This window comes from Gavialis gangeticus, unplaced genomic scaffold (assembly GCF_001723915.1).
Source record: "Gavialis gangeticus isolate Ggan-Ray unplaced genomic scaffold, GavGan_comp1, whole genome shotgun sequence".
NCBI classification, from domain to species: domain Eukaryota; kingdom Metazoa; phylum Chordata; order Crocodylia; family Gavialidae; genus Gavialis; species Gavialis gangeticus.
In genome coordinates this window covers 2,317,895-2,335,807 of record NW_017728992.1, presented here as the reverse complement: position 1 = coordinate 2,335,807, position 17,913 = coordinate 2,317,895, and the positions used below count along the sequence as shown (strand labels likewise).

Below are 17,913 nucleotides of genomic sequence, written 5' to 3'. Positions count from 1 at the left end.
AAAAACCTGACACAAAAAGCAGTGCAATGCATGTACAACTCATGTGTGCCAGCACACATAGAGGCTGGGCTATAAGAGCAGTGCCGTGGCTGCTGGCCAAGCCTCGGTGCTGCCTGACCTGTGCCCCTGCTGCTCAGTGCCATCAGATAAGACTGCTGGGGCCATCACCGGTAGTGGCCCCAGCTTCCAGCTCTTCCTAACCAGGAGGAGCTGGGCAAAGGCCATTTGCCCATTACGGGACAGTTTGGCCTGCAATGAAATGCATGTGTAGGGATGTGAACTGCGGCAGTTTGTGCCGCTGCAAGCACATGTCCCTGCATGTCTGGACATGGCCAATGATTGTAATTATACTGACAGGACAGATCTGTTGAATAATGTTACAATTTCTATGTAGTCACTCTTCAAAACAGAACCATATTTTAAAAATCTTTTTGCCAGTAAGAACAATGAGAGTAAATGGCAGATTGCAACCACAGGCTGAAATAGAAATGGAATAGGATTCTGCTTCTCTCATGCTGTTTTAAGATGTTTTGCTCTGCAAAATTTCTCCTTAGGAATTTGGTCCCGCTAGAAGTCATCCGGCTACTATCGGCAATGGGTTTCTTTGCTTATTAATGAAATTTCAGAATACTGTTGTATTAATTGGTGTTGCATATGGGCAGCAAATTTAAAAACTGCTTTTGATGTTGTCTTGGTGACAAAGAAATCATATACAGACAGGGTGAGCAAAGGGCAGGTTCCAAAATCTGTTTAAGGTTTTGTTTATTCTTCTTACTGCCGCCTGCAAATTTTATGTTCTAGCCATGAACTAATTTGGCTAACAGTTTTTTGTTTCAGCACTGTTAATATATTTGAACTGTATTTTACATAGTTTATATTATAGCAACTGGACCATTGTCCATAATTATGCTGGGTGGAAGGACACAGTAGGAAAATGTCTCTTTTTGAAGACAGTGAAACTACTCCCGTTCCACCAAGTCATCATGAGTTGATGCTACAGAATTAGCTTACTTATTTCTCAGTTTTTATCCTGTGTCCTGTGCCATTGTAGTATCAGGGCCCCAAGTGCAGACCCTGCCCCAAAATCACACAGATCTTTTGGTTCACACTCAGCATTCTAATATAGAAAGTTACGAAAATGATCTATATTTGTGCCTTGTTTTTTCTAGAATTGTTTTGCCCTTGGATATTGCTTTGTCTGTAAATTTTTTTTTTTTTGCAGGGTGGGGGGGCAGAGAAGGGTGCCCATTCTTTTGGAGAAATGTCCTATTTTTTGAGAGTATTGTGATTGGGGAAAGGAAAGAAGGATATCTGATTTTCTGTTTACTTTTAAGTGATCTGAAACCCATGGCATACTTGGTTTACTTTTTTCCCATTCTTTTGAATACATAGCCTAGGTCATGTCAATTAAACAACAAATGCACTTTCCTCCTGCAGTCTGGAAAGTTTTCCAGCAACTCCACTACATCTCAGAGCCAGCCACAGGGCCTGGAATATGCTGAAGATGCAGCTGAGCATGAGAACATGAAGGCTGTCCTGAAGACCTCCTCTCTGGCTGGAGAAAGCACCACTGTTCTAGGAGTCCGCACCCGAAGCAGAGCCAGTAGAGGTAAAGAGAGTGCTTTGATTTTCCTCAACCCTCCTTTCCCCTGACCAGTGATTTTCTTTTTGGCTTATTACTTGTTTCATGATAATGCCTAGAGGCCTCAGCCAAGGTCATAGCCCTGCTGAATGGTGTTTACAATCTAGCTAGTCCAGTTAACAAGAAAAACAAAGGTTGTTTATCTGAAGGGGGAACTGAGGCACAGGCATGGTGAGTGATTCTCTTGAGCTTACAAAGGTGGTCTAGGGCCAAGGCAGTAGGGAGGCAATGATGAAATAATAACCTCTTCCTATATAAGCCTGGTTGCCATTTAGATTCCTATTTACATTCCTCTGATAATGCAACCTAAATGGGACCTTCTTAATTGTTGTTTCTCCAAATGGAAGCCTGTTGAATGTACCCACTGGGCCAGAAACTGTTGCTGAAAGAGCATCCAAGCTCCTGGGTCATGGTTGTGGGAGAGGAGAAGAACAGGTCAGAATAAGCCAGAAAAGCTTCTAAGAAATAAGGATGGTTAAATGTATAAACCTTTTTTTACTATTCTAACATATTTTGCTTCAGAGCTGCCTTTCACTGTGGAAATATGAATGTAAATCCTATACACAAACTCTGTTGTCTTTGTAAGATAGATTTTGAAAAATGAAATGGGAAATGAAGGGTCAGTTGTGCTAATTACATGAGTGTGTCCTACTGCTTACCTTAGGAGTCTGTGAGTAAGGCATAATATATACCCATAATTTATATCAGTTCCAGATGCATGTACATACTGAGGTTATTCAGTGGTATATTAAAGACAGGGACATCAGCTGAATAAAACCAGGCAAGATTTGTAACAGGCCATAAGCTACTAGAGAAATCCCTGGAATTGATTCACCACCTAGCAACTTGCTCTTCTTTGAGGCAAGTAGGGATTTATTGTTGTCAAATGTCAGCATTATTGACTTCTGAAAACCAAAACCTAGGACACACAGTGTTGATCTGCAGTGTTAAGATTTAGCATTCTGACACTAGTGTTCACTGACCATCACTGACAATAAGATATCTGGATTCCATGTCCAAGTCATAATTCAGAGGGACACTTGTTTTCTAAGGCTAGGGACAGCCATTCAAAAAGCCTAAGCCTGAATTAATTCAATCTTTGCAGGTTAGTCTAACCTGCCTAGGCTAAACTGGTTTGTAACCACACAGACATCCCCTCTGGACTAAAGAAATACAGGCATGTGCCTGCAGTGGCTCAGGCTAGAAGCTGGGGGGTACTAGAGCAACCCTCCCTTCCCATCCACAGTGCTGAGCTGAGTGGGGTGTGGCCAGGCCCCGACAGGGCACTCAGATTAGGAAGGGTTTGCTGCCACCTCGCTGCTCCTCTGACTAAGGGAGCAGGGAGTTACACAGCATTTACTTACACAGCAGGGAGTTGCACAGTGTTTTTTAGCCCAACAGCAAAACAAAAGGCTCTCTCATTAGTTCAAGCTCTTCTTAAACAACTTTTTCCAAGGAAGAAATGGAGGGACATTACCAGCTACCTGTTGATTAGCTCCAAAAAGCCCTAAGCCAACACTGTCCTGTCTGCTTTTGTCCTGTCACCCACAGCATGGACCATAGCCAGCATGTGGTGTGCTAGCTAATGCTGAGAGGTGCCTGTGTAAGGCAGAGAGGAGTGGGGAATCCCTGCTTGAGCAGGAGGTGGTGAGGGGAGTTGGGGGAGCAGGAGGAAGCCAGGCAGTCTCTGCTGGAGCTGCAGCCAGGGAGCAGAGGGGAGGGGCCAGCCCTGCTGGTCTGGACCAGAGCCCTGCCCAGAGTTGCAAAGCAACAGGGGTACCCTGATTTAACTTAAACCAATAAGGAGTCTGGGACAGACATTGCATAAATCAGTTTGACCCAATTTAGTTAAGTCTGATACTACATTCAACAAGGTTTATCTCAAACCAGTTTCAACCATTTCCAAACTGGTTTATGTGCACTGAACATCTGTTCTGTTCCAGGTTTAAACCAATTTCTTATCCCTTAAACTGGTTTATGTGTAATGTCTGTCCCAAGCCTAAAAGAGCAGAAGAATAGCTAACAAGCCAATTCTTTGCTTTCTGATCATTTCACAGATACTGGGCTCATTCATTTATTTTCCTTTCATGTTTCTCTTTTTCTTTTTACTTCTGCTTTTTTTTTCAAGTGATGCTCACAAGTTGTTTATGGAGGACAGGTCATGCACCAGAACTTAAGCTATTCATTCTCTGCTTGTGGAAGAACCTGGCCTATCTGGTATCCCTTTCCCTCATGTATGGGGATCTCATTCATCCCTGATTCATTTCTGGTGTAAATGTAATCACTGATACCACATTTAGAGCCTTTGCTGATAGTAAAACCTTTTCTGGTATTTTACAAAATCTTTGGATGCCTAGTTTAGTCCAATTTGACAGCTTGGAAAGATCCAAATTTACATGCAAGCTGAATAGCTAAGATACACAGGAGAAATAAACAAGTTGTGCTACTCTGCCACAAGCTGAAGAGCTCAAGTAATTAATTAAGTGCTAGAGAGCTGTGTGTCCTGGTAATAAGAATCAGTGCCTGTTGGCTTAAGGAAGAGACAGAGAGTGAACCAGACAGAAGCCTGTTAGGAACACTATCATAATAGAACCACAGTTGACAGGAGCCAGGAAAAAAGCAGCAGGACACACTGTTATTTACTGCCATCAAGGAAGTGCCACAGGATGGTCCCATTAGTGATTTTCTAGCTGGTTACATTTCTTGAACCAGCCTGTTTGGAAAGCTTATTTTCCTTTTTTCTGCTTACTAGCTAAAAACCAACAAGTATACAGTATCTAATGGAAGAACAAAACAGTTGTGTTTATAGCATAGCTCAACGTAACAGGGAGGATCTGAGTGCTATGGGTCTCCGGGGTTCAGAGGTGTGTGTTCACTGTTTGTGTTTCTAACTGGAATTGCTTATTTAGCTTTATTTGGTCTGCCAACTACTTCTGCTTTTCCTGCTGGTTACAGAATGTATGTGGTTGTGCCCAGATATGTCCACCCTTTTAAAAGGAAATGCTAGACACCTTGAACTAGACTCTTTTCCCTAGTACATCCCACTCAAGCTATTTTGGTGGCACAAAGGCTTGGAAGCAGACCATTTCTCCCTAGCAAGCACACTGGTGGCATTTCAGCCTTTGTAGTACCTTTTCTAGTCCTAGTTTAAAGGAGCAGAAAGAATCTGGCCAAAGCAAGCTGCACTTAAAATCCCCAGCTGGTAAACAGATCCTGGGGGACTCTTGCCAGTGACAAAGCCAAGAACAGAACTCTGAGGTTAAAGCCAACATACAGTTCACCAGTGGTTTTAGGGAGGTATAATTCCCCTCTAGTTCCACTCTCTTTGCTGATGCAGCAGAGAAACTAGGGTAATAATTTTAAATGTTCTATAAAGGGTAAAGGCTTTGACACTGACAAGTTTGATACAAGAATCAGAGACATACATTACTCGGCCTTGATTTTGCAGTTGGATATTTGCAGTGGAGGGTAGTTTTTTGTCATTATTTCTAAGAAAAAGTTTGTCATTCTCCAGGGCGAATCGGTTCATGGAATGCTGGTAATGATGATTCACCTAACGCAACTGACGATGCAGCTGATGAGATCATGGATCGCATTGTGAAGTCCGCCACACAAGTGCCAAGTCAGCGAGCGGTGCCTAGAGAAAGGAAACGGTCACGAGCTAACAGGAAGTCATGTGAGTATGCCTAACACACTTGTGGGAATAGAAAAGAAAGCTACCTATCAATCTGTCTCTTTGCATATACTGCTCTCTGCATATATGGGTAAAGCTGTAGGGCCTGTTCCTTATCTGGTATAAATCAACCTACTCTCCAGCAATGTCACTGAAGTCAATCATCTTGCTATTTCTGTCTTCACTGGAAGGGCCCTGTGACTCCCTCTCTATCCATGTGTTAGCATTTCCAGGAAGTTACAAGAAAGATGCAGGAGCAGCAAATGAAAGATCAAGCAGACATAGGTTTTGTGAACAGGTACATTAATATCATGGGTGATTTTGTTTAGGAAGTGCTTGGTTTCTATTAGTTAGCATAGGCTGAAGGCACAGTCGCCCCCAGAGTTCTAAGAGGAGGCAGCAATTTCCTGGGAGGATTTAGAAGCAACATCGATATTCTTACTGACTGGGCAACCCTTACAGCAAAGAAAACAAGTTGATGCCGGATTCTTTCTCTCACTTTCTGTGGCAAAGTAGATTGCAGCTTTTCACAGCATAATCCCTGCCACCACCTACTTTTTCAATATATGCTTGTGATCTCCATATGTGCTTATTGCTGTCAGTGATTTGCATATATCATACAGACCCCCTGTATGTTTGCATAGTTCTGTAGTTTACCCCATGGTAAAGTACTTCCTCTGGTCTTGACCCTTTACACACATGCACACGCACACACCCATACACACAAGATGTGTGCATATGCACAAAGCATATGTTCTGTTTCTTTGTGAGGCACCTTCATGCTATGGCTAAAAAAAAGAAGGAATGATAAAAGTACCTTATATTTTTCTGTTGAGCCAACTTGCATTTGTATTTAGTGAAAAGACCACTGGGGATTAAAAACTTAGTAAATGTTTAGGCTGAGACGGATTTTCAGCATAATTTTTTATGATGGATGCCATCTCTCACTTATTTGCTCTTCAAGGTCTTGGCTAGACTTTTAAGTGGATAAGAGATATTTCAAAATAAACTTCAAGTCCAGTAGTTTGGGGATGAGAGAAAAATATAGTGAACTGAACTTTTTGTAGTAGTAGCTGATATACCTGGATAATGAATGAATAAAATCAGTGGGCTTTAAAAAACACTTAGCTGCACTGATAACAGGGCACCTGAACTTCCTCCCCAAGAAACTCAGCAAGCTCAGCCAATACTAATGCAGAATTACAGATAAGAGAATAAGAGAGGCTGTTCCGAGATAGTCTTTCCTTTTTTGTGTCCTTGTGACAAGGTACTTAGCAGAATTTGCTGTAATCTGACAGGCCACGGAGTAAATGCCTCTGCTTCTGCTGTTGCCTTGAACTTGCAGCCTCTGGGCTGTCAACCAAGCAACTTGGCACCTGCACCACCCCAGCCCATTCTAAGCTATAAAGCAAAGAGTTTGTGGAAAAATAGCACAGATCATGTATGAATATAGTGGAGCGTATGCCTGTTTTCGTGGTCTAGCTTTGCTGGGTTCTGAGTCATAGTTGTCAAAGGAGCAAAAAATGCAACAGTTGTGGGTTTTTATCCACAAGTTGTTGACCATATACATCTTTCTGGATTTCAGTGTGACTTTAGTGTCCAGTATAACTCTAATGTCGCTGTAGAATTCATTTTAAAAACCAGCTATCACTGTTTTTTGTCAAAAGCCATGCAAAGCATCTGCATAGATTAACTTAAAACTCTGCAGAAGTTTTAGATGAATTTGGATTGAGCTGTGTGTTTTTAGTAAAATCAGGAGGCCAGTGAGCTATGGATGACTATATTGTAAACATTTTACGTGTCTTTACGGGATACCTTTCACAGGCAAGGATTCTGAGGATAGAAAAATGAGAGGTAAGAAATGAGTAATGTTCAGTAATCTGGAGTCAGGAGAAAACTAAAAATGGACATCTGCAAAAAAAGACAAATCTAGTGATAGAAATATATATTTTGACATATTTATTGAATTAAAGCATACTACCTTCTGCAAAATGGAATGAGATGAATTGTTGGGCAGTGTGATCACACCTGGTATGTGGGCATCATGTATTCAAGCAAATGGAATAGTTTGTGAATTTAGAGCCATCAAAAGAATCATTAAACTGTAAGAGAGTACAGGATCATCAAGATCCCAGTAATAAATGAGTGGAAACTACCATGTCTACCATATTACCCTTTAAAACATTGAGTGTTTTTAATAAATGATGGCCTGACTCAGAGTTGCTGAACTTGGAACTAGGAATTTGTTCAGTAAAAACAAATGGAGACAGAAGTTGCATACACTGAGAAAAATGGAATTAAGATGAACTGTAAGTCCATGAGTCTATGTTGAGAAAAAATTTCTGAATTAGTTAGACCCTGATACTATAGAGGCTTAATAAGATAAAATCTTTATGTTTGGTAATAACAAGAAGTCATTACTACCTGAGGTGTTTTTGATGATCTACATAATATATGTATTAGACTGGGGTACGTATAAGAACACAGTGTCAGAATTTGCATTGTCAGTCATCACAGCAAGCTGTAAGTTTGAATGAACTGCCAAAATTGAATTGCTCTGCTGCTCTTACAGGGGTCCTTCCAAGTTAGTGCTGAGGTAAACTTTCATGAGAAGACAGACTCCAGTTTCTAGGACTGTAAGTCCATTGTGCTTCAACCAGCATCAACTACCACTGGAAATGGGAGAGTGGGAGGGAAGAACTGAAAGGTGTTGTTTCCATGCTCTGAAACTGACAGCAGTTTTTCTGTGTGAAAGGTTTTTATAACATTGCACAGAGCTGTCAACTCAGCAAGGAAATATAAAATATAATAAGGATTGTCTGCTTCTCCCCTAAGGTTGAGATAAACTTCCCAAATGATGCCATAATAAACAATGTCTGTGAAGGAAAATTGGAAAGGGTGAAGTTTTTAAGAGTCACTCTGTTTGATAGTTCAAGTTCCAGTGAACAGAGCCTGGTTTGTTAAGGAGGACCACCGATTGCTGGTTTAGCAATTTCTAGTTGTTAAGATGTTCAAAAACTTGAAATGGGGGTATTTTTATAGAATTAATTGTATGAAATAGGAACATAAGAAGGAAGATATGTTTGCTCTGTATTGGAAGTCAGTGAGGCACTAACATTATGATGATTCAAAGACTGCCTGCTTCAAGTTGAAAACAAGATATAACTATCAAACCATTCACTTGGCATCACTGTTTTCAGATTGAAGAGAGCTTATGGAAACTGGTGGTAAATAGGGATGACATAAAAACTTGTTATCAATGATAGTGAAAAAAAATCACAGTAGAAAAACTGAACTGGAGGGCTATGAGTCCACACCAGTGTACTGGTGATAGCAAGGAAGCTTAGGCAGAGTGCACAGGAATTTACAGCACCTCTGCCCTCACCAAACAGAGATTGAACCATGGGGCAGCTAACAAGATTGTCTCATTTGTTATCAATTCCCTTAGCAATAGACTGCATAGACTGCAAATTGGATTTACAAGTACCTCAGTTCTGGATTATTAATAATGGGCACAGTTGGTGATCATACCTGCAAATAAGTTTCTTGACTTACTGAAAATCAGTGTAGTGGGCAAATAACAGGTACCACTGTCATAAGCAAAAATCTCACTGATGGCTGTGCTCTGTGTTGAGGAGCAGCAAGCAACTACAAACAGTGTATGCTGAAGCTCATCTGGTATAAAGATGGTGAAGGCATGAGAGATGTGCCAGGCCTGCTTTTCCAGCTCATCTTTCCCCACAAACGTTCCCAGTTAAAGTAAAAACAATCAGAATGCCATTCGAAGGTTCCTTAAGCATCTTTTGTTGCACAAATTCTTTAAGTGAATATTCACCACTAGAGTAAATCTTTAAAGATAAAGAGGAAAACATATGGCATTTTTAACGCACGTCTCTCTCTGTCTCCACTCTAATTCTCAGTTCAGGGCCCCATGATAAGTAGCACCTATCTTTTTGGTAGTTGCATCCACCTCTAATTCACAGGAGTAAGAGCTGCAGAGTCATTACAGTTCACACCCAGTCCTTGCTTTCACTGAATTAAGTCTATAACAAAACCCTTTTTCCCCTATCATAGTATGTGTACATGTGTTTAAATGAAAAATCCTCTATGGATTTAGGACAGGGAAGCCAGTTTGGATCAGAAAAGAAAGAACTCAAATCCAAGCCTAATGTTTAAATCAAACTACTTACCCCAAACTTTTTTTGAGTTCAAAAAATGCTATAAGAATGCCCATATCATCAGGTTTTAGAGTTATTGAGGTTTTCTCATAATATATTCCACCTGTGACATTGAGTCGGTACCTCTTGTCACTGTCTTATATAACCACATTGTCGCATGGCACAAAGGTGCCCTGCTCCTAGAAGACCAGGAAGTGCCTGGGGAGAGCCCAAAGAGCCAGGCAGGAGCCCAGGTGCAGGTTGCCCAGGTAACTAGCTAATGTGGAAATTAGTCTGCACCTGCGCCTGATCAGCTGGTAGGAAGGAGCAGGGCCTTGGGCCCATGTAAACCCCAGGCTGAACCTAAGGGAGGCAGTTCTCTGCCGGCAGCCAAGGGGAGGGAGCCCTGTTACAATGAAAAGGGAAAGAGACCTGACTAACCTCTGCTTTGAGTAATGGTAAAGGGGCAGGGTACACCTTTGTGTTAAGTTATAGCCCAGGGGCTTATGTTTTGTTTCTAGTTTTTTTAGACCGGTGGTTTATGTGAGGCTATTTGGGGAAGGAGGAGGCCTCATTGGGGCCCACTACAGAGTGGAGACCCCGGCACCAGAGAGGGCGCATTATTTGGTGGGGCACAGACCCCAGCACCAGAGGGCGAGGCATTTGGGGGGGGGCACAGACCCCGATGCCACAGGGGGTGCAGCATTTGGGGCGTGGAGATCCCGGCACCAGTGAGGGCACAGAGACAGGGCTGCAGAGAGCCCAGTGAGGACAAGGGGCTGAATTATAATGAGGCTGAGGCAAGACAACGCCAATGCATCTGCGAGGCTTGGGGCATGGTAAAGGGACATTTGGAGCCACGCATATAGCCCGTAAGGGTAGGGTGCCGTGAAACACCCATTCTGAAATGAGACCTACAAGGGGTCTGGAAACCCACAGGGTTCAGTAAGTCCATCAAACCGTGTTCAAGAGGACTTAAAGGCAGCCTCCCTATTTTTATATTTTTTCCATCAAAGACGTGGCAGGTGAGAACTGAGGGTGCCCATCAGGCCCAATTGGCATGGTCAGGGGGCCTTAGGAGAACACGGCCATCCTCAAGGACCCCTTCCCATGACATACATCAAAAACATCCTTGTGAGACATAAAAAAGTCTTACTCTCTTAATTTCACTGCTAGAGAACTGGAATACCATTCACTATGCTAGGATCTACCACTCTGTCTGCTCCACAAGCAATACCTCCCAACTTGAAAGCAGAGCGCCTTCCTTATTATGGTACTTCAGGCAAGCTATCTAACTCCCAACAAGCCCAAACAGCCAGGCTCAAGGAAACGTGAACACCATCACATATATTGCTTTATGTTGGGGAAGGAATGGGCACAGAACAGTGTGGTGCGTTTCAACACAGTTCTGCCTGGCATGGTGAATGAGTGATATGAAGTAGAGATGTGAAATTACTTGCCAGAGCTTGGACAGAAATACTCCAGGTATACCTCATTCAACTCCATCCTGAATATAAATGAAATGGAGAGTAGCACAGCTGCCATGTAAATCTAGGATAGGGGAAAGAATCTTGTGGAGGGGCAGGCCTGAAGAGGAGACTTAAAAGACGCCATGCATTATTACTTTGGAATCACAAAGTTGTTAATAAACCCAAATACTGGGTGGTGTGACTCGCTGGCTGTACGGGTGTGTGATTTTTGTTTGGAACTGACACCAACTTACACTTCAGTTAACTTTTTTTTCATGCATTTCTGTGCTTACTTTTTCTGGCCAGGAACAGATACAGAAATGCCAAAATACCACGATAGAGAGAGACTGTTCTGGTATTTATGGCATGACTAAAAACAGGAATTAATGGAAATTATGCATTTTTTATAACAAGAAGGAAGTCTGCATAAAATGCTTACAAATCCCAGGCAACTTTGGAAATTGCTATTAAATCCACAGTTATTACGCTCAGTTAGTCAGAAGGGAATTTTGGAGAGGAGAAGACAAACTAATCAGTCAAGCAAATTATTCACACTTGGCAACAATTACAGTAGTTACAGTTAGCATAATTAATGTTTCGCAGATGTGACATACGATCAAAGGCTCTCTTTTCTAGCACAAAATACTATACATAATACATTCACATATATCAAATTAGTAAAAGCTTAATTACTGAAGGCAATATACAAACAATACATTTACAATCTGGAGGATGGAAGAATGTCTTCCACAGATTAATACCTTTCAGAAGTATAATGAAGCCTCATTCACTTCTTATTTTAGACAAGAAACTACCTATACTGAATTCATTCAGCTGGATCCAGGGTACTTCCAGTAATTAACAGGTGAAATACTATGATCTGTGATACAGCAAGTTAGAACAGAAGATAGGAACATGTGAAATGCCCTTCTGGGTCAGACCAGTTACAGTAATTTGTTCTTACAGTGGCCAGTACTAGATGCTTCAGAGGAAACTATCTGAAACTTGTAATACTCAAAAGTGAAATAACCTCTCTCCTGTACCACTCTTCTCCAAATCTCTGATAGTAAGAAATTGGTTTAAGAATTTAAGTATGAAGTGGAACATTCCATTCAAAATGTTTGCTGCTAATTATGATAACTGGAGATTTTTTTTATCTGTATAAATATTCAGGCTAAAAATATTAGCCTTAAAATCTGTGAATAAGTAGAACAATATTATTTTGAAAATTTTCCTTTTAAATTTATTCTCAGATTAGCAAGGTAGAATATAAATGAGTTGCCCCCATAGGCATATATTTTACTTAATAACCGATCAGATTTCTGTTGACCGCATATGTGAAATTTTATTTGAAAACAACTGTCCATTATCAGCTCCTACATAAGTGAAATAATTGTCATTTAATTCAATACAGATATTCTTTCCCTTAAAACAAGAGGTTTTCTGAAAGCCTGGTTCTGAAGTCTAGTAAAACTGGTACTGGGGACATTAACTGAAATTACTTTTCTAATCGAGCTTCCGAATATCCCACATCCAGGTACAGTTTAGGTACAGTGAACTTCTTTGCTGATGCAAAATGTTTACTTTTTGTGCGTATCTCCATAACTTCAAACTTTCAATGTCAAACAGAGTTTCTCTTTTATCCAGTTAGTGAGTCAGCTCTGTCTTTACTTCAGGTTTGGCACTGTCCTTGTTTCAGCACTTTCCTGCTCTCTTACATCTGACTCTATGTTGGTATTTAGTGATATTATAGCATCTGATGTTAATTCAAAATTAAACCTCATCGGTTTAATGTAGCAGCTGGAAAAAGCAGTCACTTTCCAAAGCAAAGTCAGGATCTCCAGAAATAACCTATGGCAGCCATCATTGTTACTTTCAAGCCATGGAAAGAAGACAGGGAAGGACTGAACAACACATTCACATTCTCCTGTAGAGCAGCTGCCAGCATAGAGGATTATACAGGGAGAGATATTTTCCCAGGAAGTGATTCAGAAATTAGTAGCACCTGTGATCCCAAAATCTCATTGTTTTGGGGATGTTATCATTTAGTATGACCAACTATGATCTGTTGCCCACATGCCCCACACCACATTGTCACCGTCACAAGATCCCAGCCCTGGCCCCGGAGCAGCTCCCCACCCAGCTGCATGGCCTGCAGCACTTCTGGGGCCAGTCTCCATGGAAAACTTGGCCCCATGCTGTCATGGCCCTGCCACTGCTGGGGTCTCTGTGGAAACCAGCTTCAGTGACATGGGCAGGGCTGCTGGGAAATGGAGTCAAGCTGCGGGCCACATCCACCATTTTGCCTACCCATAGTCTAGAGAATGCTCTTCAGTGCTGGAACAGCCTATCCTTCTCCCTCGAGAGATTCAGGTTAGCAATAGGTAAAGAACAAATTGAAGATTACATGAGGGGAAACTGGGGTTTGACAAGAGTAAGGTGTACGCTGAATTTTATCTGGACTGGGGTTTGTGAAACCGCAGCTCTTTAAACAAATGTAGGGTATGTAATCTATTTAAACTTCTTCTTGGCTGGGAGAGCTTAGACAGGGATGATCCTGTCTTGAGCAGGTGATTGGACTAGATAACATCCTGTATTTTTTCCAGCCCTATTGTTCTTTTATTCTAAGTAGGTTGGCTTCGCCTCTTGTTACAGAATAATGGTTGAAGGGAAGTACCCAATGAGCAATTCATAACAAGAGTTGATTTGACATTATTAAGTTTTCCAAGAGATACAAATAGTTGTATCATTGTTGCCAGTTTTTTTTTTTCTCAGTGAGCAAGGCTGAAGTCATTTCACTCATGCTAACCTCCATTTTCTTTTTTTTAGTTTGACATATTTTAAAAGTCTAAAGGTTTTCATTAGCATTCCTGGCACAGGCTTCCAAAAATCCTAATGGATATATCTTTGTATATTTGACAAATAATGTATTGTCTGGTTGCACTTACTGGCCTTAAACATGTACAGTACATGTTTGCTTTGGTTTCAGTCTATCTTAATATGGCCTTCAGGCTTACACTGGGTCAGCACTACATTATCACATTCTTCCTTTCTTTATATAAGATGCTTTTCTTCCAGCATCTGAGAAAAATGAGAAGTAGTGTGTTGTTGATTTACAAGCTCAAACTGTTCTTGAGGAAAGGGCTTCATTTGAGAACAAGGAGAGATAAGGAAGTATAATGTTGCTTTTCAGTTTGCCATATGAAAGAAAACATCCAGTAACAAAAATGCACTCTGGCACGACCTTGCAAAAGAGCAAAATGATACCATAGTTGCCAAAGAGAGCCCTCTGCTGCCCTGAAGAAATTTCACATGGCGATTTGTGAGCGTGGGAATTCTGATTAAGTTTGTGGTGCTAAGATTGCTTCTGAAGGAGGGACTTGTTTGTAGACACAAAAACAGGTTCTTGCAGCAGTTGCTTTAAAATTTTCTTTGATTCAGAGCAGTGCAGCAAAGAGAGGAGGAAGGTTAATACTGTTCTTGCAGAGAACTACTCTTTGCCATGGAAGACAAAAATTAAATGGCTCTGAATTCTTTCATGCAGAATATGCCTGAAACAACCAGTTACGCTATAAGATGTAATTTTAATCTCAACTGACTTAAACTGTTCTTCTTATTTATAGACCTACATTTTAATCTCCTATCCTCTTAAAAAGCATTCCTAGTAGACAAATTCTGTCATTATTGGCTTTAGGTTCCAAAGGACTTTTCCAGTTTTTTTACTTTAGAGTGTGTTTGCATGCCCCTGCCTATACAACAGCCTGCTTTGCTATGGATGCTATCTAAATGCTGAAACCTATAAACATTTAGCCAGAGATACAAACCAGTTCTAGTTAGTAAAATTTAAACAACTAAATATTAGGCAGCAACAAATATGCCTCTCCATTATCAAAATTCTCCAAAATAAAGCATATCTTGTTGTTCTGTAGAATGCAACACAGTTTAAAGAGCATACACATATTTAGTTTCTCATATAGAGACATATTTGAAACTCTTAAGTTTCCTGCTTGTATCATAGGACTTCAAAAAGTGCCAACCTCACTGTAGTATTTGTTAGAAAATATTGGCTCGGTGTCTGAAATGTTGTTGGGACTCAAGGAAAATCTAGAGGACAATAATACACTTTCTGCACCGCTGGCCCTGACAGAAAGCATATTTCAGTTGGCTGTACATTTTCAGCATGGTATTTGATGAGATCCAGGAATTCACCCATAAATCCTATTAAGAAAACTGTCCACAACATACACGCCACTTTGACAATTTATTCCTATTTGAGCTAAACAATGCTGTCTGTCTCAATTTAATTCAAGACAGCAGACAATGACATGAAAAATATATCATCCAAGAAAACATTGGAAGTGGATGAAAAAGACAGTTTCTGGTTTGAGCTTTCACGTCACTAAACTGCCATAGCTTGACTGACTGGAGCAAAATGACTGAAATGGAAGTACATTCTGCATGGGCTTAAAATGAACCAAAAAAAAGAGGTGAGAGTAAATTAACTGGTGGGGGGGACACAAAAGATGACAAAAAGAGTGTGATATAAAACAAGGTGTATAGTCCCTTACTTTCTTGTAAACTACCTTTCCTAGTATCATTGCTATCTCACCTGTAGGTAATTGATAGGTTCTTAAACTTGCTTTCTGACCAACTGATGTGACAGTGGAACTTGGCCCAGAAACTTCCATGGGACTTGCATACATTTGCACTAGGTCTGCATCTAGTTTGGTTTTTGTCCCTGTTTACTGACTTGCTTCATTTGTGCTATTTGTTGGGAGTTACACTGTTCCTGTAATTCTCTTGGAGCTGACAAAATGATCATATGTATGCAAAGGAAACCGCTGCGGTTCAGCTGGGGCTGACACGGAAATGCTGGAGATGCATGTGCCAAAAGCCGTCGAAACAAGTACAATATGTGGCGCCAGTCATGATTTTTTACTGTTCCTCACTTGTTTAAAAAAACTGAAATCAGGTCTGCTAGCTGCCCTTTTAAAAACCAACCTCTGGTTACAGTAAGTATGCACTAAGAGAAGCCTATACTTAGGGGATTCTGCTTGTATTTAAAATGTTCCCAGTTCTTTGAAGCTGCATATCTGTTTCATTGTGTTTGACCCAGCATGCTCAGTTGAATTCACCAAGTTCATCATAGGCATGCTGCATTCTGCCAGAATACCGAATTAAGTTCTACATTTCCTGATTAGCAAAGAATATCATACCCTCTGACCTCCTAAAAACAACATTTGGTTTCTTGGTTATGGAATCTCAGCAGGCCTTGCTTGCGACAAGAACAAAAGTTATTTTCCTCTTATGTTATGTTTCTTTAGCAAATGTTTTAAAGATTGCTTAAAGAGTATAAAAGGTCATTAGAAAGCTTTATTTTTATTGTCACTGCCTCCAAAATGCACTCCATAACTTAGTTTAATGTGATCTGCAGCAGGCCAAGCATTTTACAAGCCAAGATACTATGTCTAGTCAAGTTAGAGATATGACATAGAGTTCAGGAAAGAGGGAAGAATAAAGATCTAGTCTGAGAAGTGCAGTGCTATACATAGATAATGCATAGCTTGTTAATGGAAGATATACCAGGTCTCCAACCTGTAGTGCAGATATTATTCTGCAACTTTATAGAGTGCAGTTTATGGTCTTCTTTGGACCAGTTCCTTTCCATGAGGCAGTGTAGACAAACCAGGGGGAAGGTAGGCCCAAGCTGTGGCCTCACCTTTCTACCTCACCAAGTATCTAGGGATGTCTAAAGAGACAGCTCTGTGATTCCATAGGTGCAAAGGCTTTTAAACAAGGTCTCCTTGAACTCCATGGTCCCCACTACACACACACACACACACAAAAAGCAAAAAATGGGCTCAGGTGAATCTATAAATAGAATTTTTAACAGAGAAAAGGATATGATAGCTTACCACAAGGAATCTAAAACAGCCTAAGTCCTTTTGCAGAAATAAATCATGTTCTCCTGCTCAGCAGTAAATCTGCTCAACACTAAACTGTCCAACCATCGTAGGCTTGTCAGGCACTACTGCAGAGAAAGCCGCAGTTTAAATTTAGAGTAAACATACCCAATAAGTTTGGATGTTCCTGTAGATGCTTCAGGGGGCTTCAGCGGGCTGCGGTGACGTAGCCTACGGGCTCTAAGGCACATGGCTGACAGCCCAGAGACTGCAAATTCAAAGCCATAGCAGAAGCGCTTATGGTATGGTCCTCTCAGATTCCATTGAATCTGCAAATTCTGCTAAACGCCTTGTTATAAAGGCAAAAAGAAGGAAGAAAGTAGATGCTTCTAGTAAAATCTGTAAATGCTTCAAGGAGTTAGGAATTGCATATAAAATCTGTTACCCATTCATATCCAGCCCAGCTCAGTAGTAACCAAACATGGCTACCCTCAAGGGTAGTAATTTGATGACCTCTACCAGTGCTGACAATCTTGTTTCTAGTAGACAGGTATTGATATCACAAAAAAACATTGTCATAATGGACACTAAATTGATCCCATTTTTAACAGCCTCAAGGCCTGAATGGTTTTAGAGAATAACCTGATTTCTTATCCTTAAACACTGTCCTTCCAAAAGGCACAGTCGGATAGCATGAGAGACTTTGCATTGCTGTTTTCTCTACCCTTCAGCCACATGGCTGAACAGACATCAGTCCATCTTCAAGGCCACTGTGTCAGTCCTGCAACTTTCATAGTTTCATAGTTTCTAGGGTCGGAAGGGACCTGAGCAGATCATCTAGTCCGACCCCCTGCCATGGCAGGAAGAGCACTGGGGCCAAATAACCCCAATAAGGTGGTCATCCAACCTCCTCTTAAAAACCCCCAGGGTGAGAGCCTGCACCACCTCACATGGAAGCTGGTTCCAGACCCTAGCCACCCTGACCGTGAAGTAGCGCCTCCTGATGTCCAACTTAAACCTTCCCTCCACCAGCTTGTGACCATTGTTCCTGGTCACTCCTTGCGGCGCT

General features: G+C 41.1%; 1 protein-coding gene across 3 annotated transcripts in view; it reads left to right on the top strand.

Moving 5' to 3' along the window:
* FHOD3 (formin homology 2 domain containing 3) overlaps positions 1-17,913 on the top strand; it is a 783,635-nt gene that overhangs the window by 755,167 nt on the left and 10,555 nt on the right. For all 3 annotated transcript variants that reach the window (XM_019520693.1, XM_019520685.1, XM_019520696.1), the window contains 2 exons: positions 1,438-1,609; positions 5,157-5,318. In XM_019520693.1, coding sequence (XP_019376238.1) covers positions 1,438-1,609; positions 5,157-5,318 — 334 coding nt within the window. The remainder of the gene's footprint in view (positions 1-1,437; positions 1,610-5,156; positions 5,319-17,913) is intronic.